The sequence below is a fragment of the Montipora capricornis genome, chromosome 3 (genome assembly GCF_036669925.1).
Source record: "Montipora capricornis isolate CH-2021 chromosome 3, ASM3666992v2, whole genome shotgun sequence".
In the NCBI taxonomy this organism is placed as follows: Eukaryota; Metazoa; Cnidaria; class Anthozoa; order Scleractinia; family Acroporidae; genus Montipora; species Montipora capricornis.
Genome location: NC_090885.1, coordinates 49,152,681 through 49,162,680, shown reverse-complemented (window position 1 = coordinate 49,162,680; position 10,000 = coordinate 49,152,681). Strand labels below are relative to the sequence as shown.

Genomic DNA, 10,000 nt, shown 5'->3' with positions numbered 1-10,000 from the left:
AGAGAACAAGATGAAATTTCCTATAAAGGTAGAAACGGAAGAATATTTCCTGAAACCTCTGCGTTACACTTTGACACACAGGGCCCGGTTATTCAAAAGTCGATTTAACGCTAATCCCAGATTAAAAATAACCGAGGAGTTTATTTCTTTACTTCCAAATGTCGTTCAACGCTTATATTTGGCAAAACTTTACATTAGAAGAAGTCAATCTTGAAAAACACGAATATGCAAAAGAAACTTTCACCAAAAAGTTAAAAACATGAAACAAACGTTTACGCTCATCCTGGCTTACGTTAATCGGCTTTCGAACAACCGAGCCCATATTCGTATTCGATGTAGTCATCGGGAAACGAGGGGCACCTAGACCTTTGTGACACCAGACCAGTGAGACCAGACACTGAATTGGTCTCCTAAGTATGTTTTGGTGCTTTTTACCGTAATCTTCATATGCGCTCTCTGGTGGACAGGACCTGCAAAGTTAACAACACTCGGCTCGGTCTCCATAACATCATCAAGAGCTTACCAAATTCTATAGGCAAAGACATCTTTCCACTCCACGATGTGGACAGTGTCGTCAAACCGTTATCTCAAAAGTCCTTTGCCCCTCCTGGCAACTCCACCATCAGCTCGAGTTCAGCGAAACATCAGCACGTTATTGCAAATTACATTTTCCTGGCACTTAATCGAACATCATGAGTTCGACGCAAAACAGCGTCTTGCTCAGCGGTTTTGTAAAAACCTAAGCATCAAGTTGGGTTTTATTTCCCTCATGATAAATGTAGGCCTATTCAGCGTGAAGTGAAAGGTAGCGGATACCACGATAGCTTGCCCGGCCAAATAACAGCGATGTCGTAATGTTTACAAGGTTTCATATTTTCTACTTTTCCCGCAGGCTGTGGTGACTGTTATAAATGTAACTAAGTTGACAGCGTAAGACTGTATGTATCGATAGATTAACCATCAGAGTGTAGGTTGCAGTGCCTATGAAGCCATCGAATCCAGGAAATGGCAAACAAAAGGAAAGAGAAAATCTCTGATCAAGGTGAGAATGGACCCGAGACCCGAGTACGCCCATCTAAAACCCCAGAAAGCGTTACATCTTCATTAAGGAGAATTTCACTAAAGAGGCAGTTTTCCATGTTAATCCCACATTGACTCCTTAGTCTATTCAGTTAGTGTTGTCTTCTTGTAATTAGTTATACGTTCACCTTCTGTATTTATTGCCACTCTGTAATCAGTCGTATTATATCCTCCCAGATTTATATCACACCGACTACCGTCTGTTATTTGCATGGGAGAGGAATGAGGTTCACCCGAGAAAGGCTGACAATAAAGAAAATCGTGTTTTTCTTCAAAATAAGTTAGAAAAGTGTTTTTCACGTGAAGGATAATTTCTCGTCCGCTGGGTTTACGTAAATTTGACTTTGTGTTTCTGTTTTCCCGAGTGTATCCCTAAAATCGGGTCCCGCGAAGTTATGACCAAATCACGATATTTTAGAGGTCACCATAAACCCGAGGCCAGGATATACGCTCCTCAGTGGGAGAGAGTTGGGGAATAAAAGCTGTAAAAACATAACATATAAATGAAAAGTTTTATTTCTTACTGTTCATAGACACAACTTGCCCTTAGAAAACTTAAAGGCAAAAAGTTGCACATCGCAAAATTTTAAAACTCGGAGGAAAAGAAAATGAACGCAGAAAAAAATATAACCTAAGAGAAATTGTAGGCAGAGATGTATAATGCAATTGAACCCAGGAATCCTTAATGCAAGTTAATACACTGCACTCCACTGAATCCTCCTAGCTTCAATACTTGAACATTCTTACACATTTCATACTAGCTTCACTAAACACGGTAGTGCGATTTCTCGATGAAAAAGAAAAATTAAACTCTCCGGCTAGCCAGTCACGTTCAAAAGAGCTAGATGATCTAATATTCATGCATCCGGCGCACCAGGAACTACTTGTTGTTTGGAATCACATTTGTGTCCCAACTCAAAAATACATTTTCCCTCGTCTTCACGAGAATCCAGGCATTCTTGGCACTGGGCATTATTTAGAGTCCTTTTGCGGCATTGCCGGAAGATCTAAAATGAAATCAAATGAGAAACTATTATCTACGTCTTCGATTGGCCCGGGAAGATCTCACAAGAATTCTAACCGTTAAACCGCCTTACGAGCAATCTAGTACCACGATTAAACGCTAAAAAATAACATAAACAATATCTTATTTAAGAATGACATATAAACCTCGCTTTACTGGAAAAGAAACAATTCAGTGATTCCTACATTGTAATTCTACCCGCATACTGTTCTTACCTTTCAGCGTGCGACGGGCTTGGCATTCACAGTCGACGCTTTCGCACCAAGACTGGCTATTTCCTTCACTTGTACATCTATCCAGGCATTGGTTACACTCAGGATTATCTGGATTCCTTTTGGCCGGAAGATCTAAAATGAAACCAAATCATGCATGAGAAAATATTGTTCTTCGTCGGCGATTGGCCTGGGAAGATCTCAGAAGAGTTGTAACCGTTGAGACGCCTTACAAGTAATATAGTATCAAGATTAAACGGTAAAAACTGCCATAAATAACCTATTAAAGAATGACATATCGACCTCGATTTACTGAAAACGAATAATAATAATAATAATGCTTTATTTATATAGCACTATTTCCGTTTAGCCCAATAGCGCTTTACAATAATTACAATCCAAACTAGGAAAATTTACAAGTAGCAATATGATGGATTTTTACAATTTTCAGGTAAAAACTATATTAAAACTATATTTCCGGGTAAAAGACTATATTACATGCTAATCTAAGTTATAACATTTTTTAAAAAGGTATGTTTTCGTATAGGTCTTAAAACTTGGTAACGAGCTACTCTGTCTGATAATGTCAGGGAGAGAGTTCCATAAACTGGGGGCTGCAAAAGAGAAACACCTATGGCCATAACGATTTAATGAAGCCAAGAGTGTGGTACCTTTCAGCGTGCGACGGGCTTGGCATTCACAGTCGACGCTTTCGCACCAAGACTGGCTATTTCCTTCACTTGTACATCTATCCAGGCATTGGTTACACTCAGGATTATCTGGATTCCTTTTGGCCGGAAGATCTAAAATGAAACCAAATCATGCATGAGAAAATATTGTTCTTCGTCGGCGATTGGCCTGGGAACATCTCAGAAGAGTTGTAACCGTTGAGACGCCTTACAAGCAATATAGTATCAAGATTTAACGGTAAAAACTGCCATAAATAACCTATTAAAGAATGACATATCGACCTCGATTTACTGAAAACGAATAATAATAATAATAATAATAATAATAATAATAATAATAATGCTTTATTTATATAGCACTATTTCCGTTTAGCCCAATAGCGCTTTACAATAATTACAATCTAAAATAGGAAAATTTACAAGTAGCAATAGGATGGATTTTTACAATTTCAGGTAAAAACTATATTAAAACTATTTCAAGATATTAAAACTATATTTCCAGGTAAAAGACTATAACACATGCTAATCTAAGTTATAACATTTTTTAAAAAGGTATGTTTTCGTATAGGTCTTAAACCTTGGTAACGAGCTACTCTGTCTGATAATGTCGGGAAGAGAGTTCCATAAACTGGGGGCTGCAAAAGAGAAACACCTATATGTCCATAACGATTTAATGAAGCCAAGAGTGTGGTACCTTTCAGCGTGCGACGGGCTTGGCATTCACAGTCGAAGCTTTCGCACCAAGACTGGCTATTTCCTTCACTTGTACATCTATCCAGGCATTGGTTACACTCAGGATTATCTGGATTCCTTTTGGCCGGAAGATCTAAAATGAAACCAAATCATGCATAAGAAAATATTGTTCTTCGTCGGCGATTGGTCTGGGAAGATCTGAAAAGAGTTGTAACCGTTGAGACGCCTTACAAGCAATATAGTATCAAGATTTAACGGTAAAAACTGCCATAAATAACCTATTAAAGAATGACATATCGACCTCGATTTACTGAAAACGAATAATAATAATTATAATAATAATAATAATAATGCTTTATTTATATAGCACTATTTCCGTTTAGCCCAATCGCGCTTTACAATAATTACAATCTAAAATAGGAAAATTTACAAGTAGCAATAGGATGGATTTTTACAATTTTCAGGTAAAAACTATATTAAAACTATTTTAAGATATTAAAACTATACTTCCAGGTAAAAGACTATATTACATGCTAATCTAAGTTATAACATTTTTTTAAAAAGGTATGTTTTCGTATAGGTCTTAAACCTTGGTAACGAGCTACTCTGTCTGATAATGTCGGGAAGAGAGTTCCATAAACTGGGGGCTGCAAAAGAGAAACACCTATATGTCCATAACGATTTAATGAAGCCAAGAGTGTGGTACCTTTCAGCGTGCGACGGGCTTGGCATTCACAGTCGAAGCTTTCGCACCAAGACTGGCTATTTCCTTCACTTGTACATCTATCCAGGCATTGGTTACACTCAGGATTATCTGGATTCCTTTTGGCCGGAAGATCTAAAATGAAACCAAATCATGCATAAGAAAATATTGTTCTTCGTCGGCGATTCGCCTGGGAAGATCTCAGAAGAGTTGTAACCGTTGAGACGCCTTACAAGCAATATAGTATCAAGATTAAACGGTAAAAACTGCCATAAATAACCTATTAAAGAATGACATATTGACTTCGATTTACTGTAAACGAATAATAATAATAACACTAATAATAATAATAATATAATAATAATAATAATAATAATAATAATAATAATAATAATAATGCTTTATTTATATAGCGCTATTTCCCTTTATCCCAAGAGGGCTTTACAATAATTACAATCCAAACTAGGAAAATTTACAAGTAGTAATAGGATGGATTTTTACAATTCTCAGGTAAAAACTATATTAAAACTATTTTAAGATATTAAAACTATATTTCCGGGTAAAAGACTATATTACATGCTAATCTAAGTTATAACATTTTTTTAAAAAGGTATGTTTTCGAATAGGTCTTAAACCTTGGTAACGAGCTACTCTGTCTGATAATGTCGGGGAGGGAAGTCCATAAACTGGGTGCTGCAAAAGAGAAACACCTATGGCCATAACGATTTAATGAAGCCAAGAGTGTGGTACCTTTCAGCGTGCGACGGGCTTGGCATTCACAGTCGACGCTTTCGCACCAAGACTGGCTATTTCCTTCACTTGTACATCTATCCAGGCATTGGTTACACTCAGGATTATCTGGATTCCTTTTGGCCGGAAGATCTAGAATGAAACCAAATCATGCATGAGAAAATATTGTTCTTCGTCGGCGATTGGTCTGGGAAGATCTGAGAAGAGTTGTAACCGTTGAGACCCCTTACAAGCAATATACTATCAAGATTAAACGGTAAAAACTGCCATAAATAACCTATTAAAGAATGAAATATCGACTTCGATTTAATGAAAACGAATAATAATAATAATAATAATAATAATAATGCTTTATTTATATAGCACTATTTCCGTTTAGCCCAATAGCGCTTTACAATAATTACAATCCAAAATAGGAAAATTTACAAGTAGCAATAGGATGGATTTTTACAATTTTCAGGTAAAACTATATTAAAACTATATTTCCGGGTAAAAGACTATATTACATGCTAATCTAAGTTATAACATTTTTTAAAAAGGTATGTTTTCGTATAGGTCTTAAAACTTGGTAACAAGCTACTCTGTCTGATAATGTCGGAGAGAGAGTTCTATAAACTGGGTGCTGCAAAAGAGAAACACCTATGGCCACAACGATTTAATGAAGCCAAGAGTGTGGTACCTTTCAGCGTGCGACGGGCTTGGCATTCACAGTCGACGCTTTCGCACCAAGACTGGCTATTTCCTTCACTTGTACATCTATCCAGGCATTGGTTACACTCAGGATTATCTGGATTCCTTTTGGCCGGAAGATCTAAAATGAAACCAAATCATGCATGAGAAAATATTGTTCTTCGTCGGCGATTGGTCTGGGAAGATCTGAAAAGAGTTGTAACCGTTGAGACGCCTTACAAGTAATATAGTATCAAGATTAAACGGTAAAAACTGCCATAAATAACCTATTAAAGAATGACATATCGACCTCGATTTACTGAAAACGAATAATAATAATAATAATGCTTTATTTATATAGCACTATTTCCGTTTAGCCCAATAGCGCTTTACAATAATTACAATCCAAACTAGGAAAATTTACAAGTAGCAATATGATGGATTTTTACAATTTTCAGGTAAAAACTATATTAAAACTATATTTCCGGGTAAAAGACTATATTACATGCTAATCTAAGTTATAACATTTTTTAAAAAGGTATGTTTTCGTATAGGTCTTAAAACTTGGTAACGAGCTACTCTGTCTGATAATGTCAGGGAGAGAGTTCCATAAACTGGGGGCTGCAAAAGAGAAACACCTATGGCCATAACGATTTAATGAAGCCAAGAGTGTGGTACCTTTCAGCGTGCGACGGGCTTGGCATTCACAGTCGACGCTTTCGCACCAAGACTGGCTATTTCCTTCACTTGTACATCTATCCAGGCATTGGTTACACTCAGGATTATCTGGATTCCTTTTGGCCGGAAGATCTAAAATGAAACCAAATCATGCATGAGAAAATATTGTTCTTCGTCGGCGATTGGCCTGGGAACATCTCAGAAGAGTTGTAACCGTTGAGACGCCTTACAAGCAATATAGTATCAAGATTTAACGGTAAAAACTGCCATAAATAACCTATTAAAGAATGACATATCGACCTCGATTTACTGAAAACGAATAATAATAATAATAATAATAATAATAATAATAATAATAATAATAATGCTTTATTTATATAGCACTATTTCCGTTTAGCCCAATAGCGCTTTACAATAATTACAATCTAAAATAGGAAAATTTACAAGTAGCAATAGGATGGATTTTTACAATTTTCAGGTAAAAACTATATTAAAACTATTTTAACATATTAAAACTATACTTCCAGGTAAAAGACTATATTACATGCTAATCTAAGTTATAACATTTTTTAAAAAGGTATGTTTTCGTATAGGTCTTAAACCTTGGTAACGAGCTACTCTGTCTGATAATGTCGGGAAGAGAGTTCCATAAACTGAGAGCTGCAAAAGAGAAACACCTATATGTCCATAACGATTTAATGAAGCCAAGAGTGTGGTACCTTTCAGCGTGCGACGGGCTTGGCATTCACAGTCGACGCTTTCGCACCAAGACTGGCTATTTCCTTCACTTGTACATCTATCCAGGCATTGGTTACACTCAGGATTATCTGGATTCCTTTTGGCCGGAAGATCTAAAATGAAACCAAATCATGCATGAGAAAATATTGTTCTTCGTCGGCGATTGGTCTGGGAAGATCTGAAAAGAGTTGTAACCGTTGAGACGCCTTACAAGTAATATAGTATCAAGATTAAACGGTAAAAAGTGCCATGAATAACCTATTAAAGAATGAAATATCGACTTCGATTTACTGAAAACGAATAATAATAATAATAATGCTTTATTTATATAGCACTATTTCCGTTTAGCCCAATCGCGCTTTACAATAATTACAATCCAAAATAGGAAAATTTACAAGTAGCAATAGGATAAATTTTTACAATTTTCAGGTGAAAACTATATCAAAACTATTTTAAGATATTAAAACTATATTTCCACGTAAAAGACTATATTACATGCTAATCTAAGTTATAACATTTTTTAAAAAGGTATGTTTTCGTATAGGTCTTAAAACTTGGTAACGAGCTACTCTGTCTGATAATGTCGGGGAGAGAGTTCCATAAACTGAGGGCTGCAAAAGAGAAACACCTATATGTCCATAACGATTTAATGAAGCCAAGAGTGTGGTACCTTTCAGCGTGCGACGGGCTTGGCATTCACAGTCGACGCTTTCGCACCAAGACTGGCTATTTCCTTCACTTGTACATCTATCCAGGCATTGGTTACACTCAGGATTATCTGGATTCCTTTTGGCCGGAAGATCTAGAATGAAACCAAATCATGCATGAGAAAATATTGTTCTTCGTCGGCGATTGGCCTGGGAAGATCTCAGAAGAGTTGTAACCGTTGAGACGCCTTACAAGTAATATAGTATCAAGATTAAACGGTAAAAACTACCATGAATAACCTATTAAAGAATGACATATCGACTTCGATTTACTGAAAACGAATAATAATAATAATAATGCTTTATTTATATAGCACTATTTCCGTTTAGCCCAATAGCGCTTTACAATAATTACAATCTAAAATAGGAAAATTTACAAGTAGCAATAGGATGGATTTTTACAATTTTCAGGTAAAAACTATATTAAAACTATTTTAAGATATTAAAACTATATTTCCGGGTAAAAGACTATATTACATGCTAATCTAAGTTATAACATTTTATAAAAAGGTATGTTTTCGTATAGGTCTTAAAACCTGGTAACGAGCTACTCTGTCTGATAATGTCGGGGAGAGAGTTCCATAAACTGGGGGCTGCAAAAGAGAAACACCTATATGTCCATAACGATTTAATGAAGCCAAGAGTGTGGTACCTTTCAGCGTGCGACGGGCTTGGCATTCACAGTCGACGCTTTCGCACCAAGACTGGCTATTTCCTTCACTTGTACATCTATCCAGGCATTGGTTACACTCAGGATTATCTGGATTCCTTTTGGCCGGAAGATCTAAAATGAAACCAAATCATGCATGAGAAAATATTGTTCTTCGTCGGCGATTGGTCTGGGAAGATCTGAGAAGAGTTGTAACCGTTGAGACGCCTTACAAGCAATATACTATCAAGATTAAACGGTAAAAACTGCCATAAACAACAACGCACGCAGTGGAACCGATCAGCATTTCGACAATCACAACCATTTTTACTGGACGCAAAAAATGGCAATTTGGACGTTGCAACACCGGAATTCAGTCCTAGAGAGCAGTATGGAGATGCTCTCTAGTCAGGACTACAGGTGGTTTGGCGGAGCAGAATCAACGGACACGCCAAAACGCAGACTGCAGACCGTGCAGACCAGGGGTAAAATATGGCGTTACCTTCACTGTTATTAAGAGCTAACCGTAAACAGGCTAACCTGAATGTTATTTAGGCCTAATAGACCTTATTCACGATGACCGCCACATTGGATTTGCTATTATCATGCAAATTAGCTACACTCTTCTGAGGGGGCAAACAACACAAGTACACAAGTTCGAGAGGTTATAACGAACATCTTAGCCACACAGATGATTTGTTTCACGTTCATTGAATGTTTATCACCTAAGTAGTAAAATAGAATGATTACACAAGTTACTTCGACGTTTTTTTTAGTGAAAAATGAGTAGCTAACGAAATAGATAGTCAAACTGTCAAAGGCAATCAAAAGATATAAAATTATTATAAAAGGTACTTAATTCTAAATACTAAAATGGACAATGTTATTTCAATATTTCGACCAGCCGATTTTCCGCAATTTTCCTTTTTTCCAATGTTTGCCCCCCAGCATAAAACATGGCTAATTTGCATGGCTAATTTGCATGACAATTTCAAAACCAACATATCGTTAGAGTGAATAAGGCCTATTAGGCTAACCGAATGTTATTTAGGCCTAACAGCTTATTATATGGCCGGCCTGATTCCTAAATAAACTTCAACGTGTACAGAATGCTTGTGCAAGACTGATAATTCTGTCACATGACACCCCTTATTATGTAGTTACACTGGTTACCAATTAGATTTAGAATTGAGTTTAAGATTCTTTTGATTACTTTTAAGATTTTTCGTGGTTTAGCTCCGTCTTACTTTTCCTCTCTTATTTCTCTTAGATGTCCAGCTAGATACAATCGTAGGAATTCAAACGATAATCTGTTACTTAACTATCCTCGTTTTATATCCAAAGCAATACTTTTTGATAGGTCCTCCACTAGCACTGCTCCAAGGATCTGGAATGCTTTGCCTTTCGA

The 10,000-nt window shown here is 36.5% G+C and overlaps 1 protein-coding gene across 2 annotated transcripts in view; it reads right to left on the bottom strand.

Annotated features, from left to right (window-relative positions):
• Window positions 1-1,573: 1,573 nt before the first annotated feature.
• The window catches only part of LOC138043313 (neurogenic locus Notch protein-like), a 17,363-nt gene continuing 8,936 nt past the window's right edge, over window positions 1,574-10,000 (bottom strand). For both annotated transcript variants that reach the window (XM_068889544.1, XM_068889545.1), the window contains exons 3-13: window positions 8,596-8,727; window positions 7,907-8,038; window positions 7,218-7,349; window positions 6,499-6,630; window positions 5,831-5,962; window positions 5,152-5,283; window positions 4,405-4,536; window positions 3,700-3,831; window positions 2,988-3,119; window positions 2,320-2,451; window positions 1,574-2,087 (exon numbers count right to left, since the gene is read on the bottom strand). In XM_068889544.1, coding sequence (XP_068745645.1) covers window positions 2,053-2,087; window positions 2,320-2,451; window positions 2,988-3,119; window positions 3,700-3,831; window positions 4,405-4,536; window positions 5,152-5,283; window positions 5,831-5,962; window positions 6,499-6,630; window positions 7,218-7,349; window positions 7,907-8,038; window positions 8,596-8,727 — 1,355 coding nt within the window. In that variant the 3' untranslated portion in view covers window positions 1,574-2,052. The remainder of the gene's footprint in view (window positions 2,088-2,319; window positions 2,452-2,987; window positions 3,120-3,699; window positions 3,832-4,404; window positions 4,537-5,151; window positions 5,284-5,830; window positions 5,963-6,498; window positions 6,631-7,217; window positions 7,350-7,906; window positions 8,039-8,595; window positions 8,728-10,000) is intronic.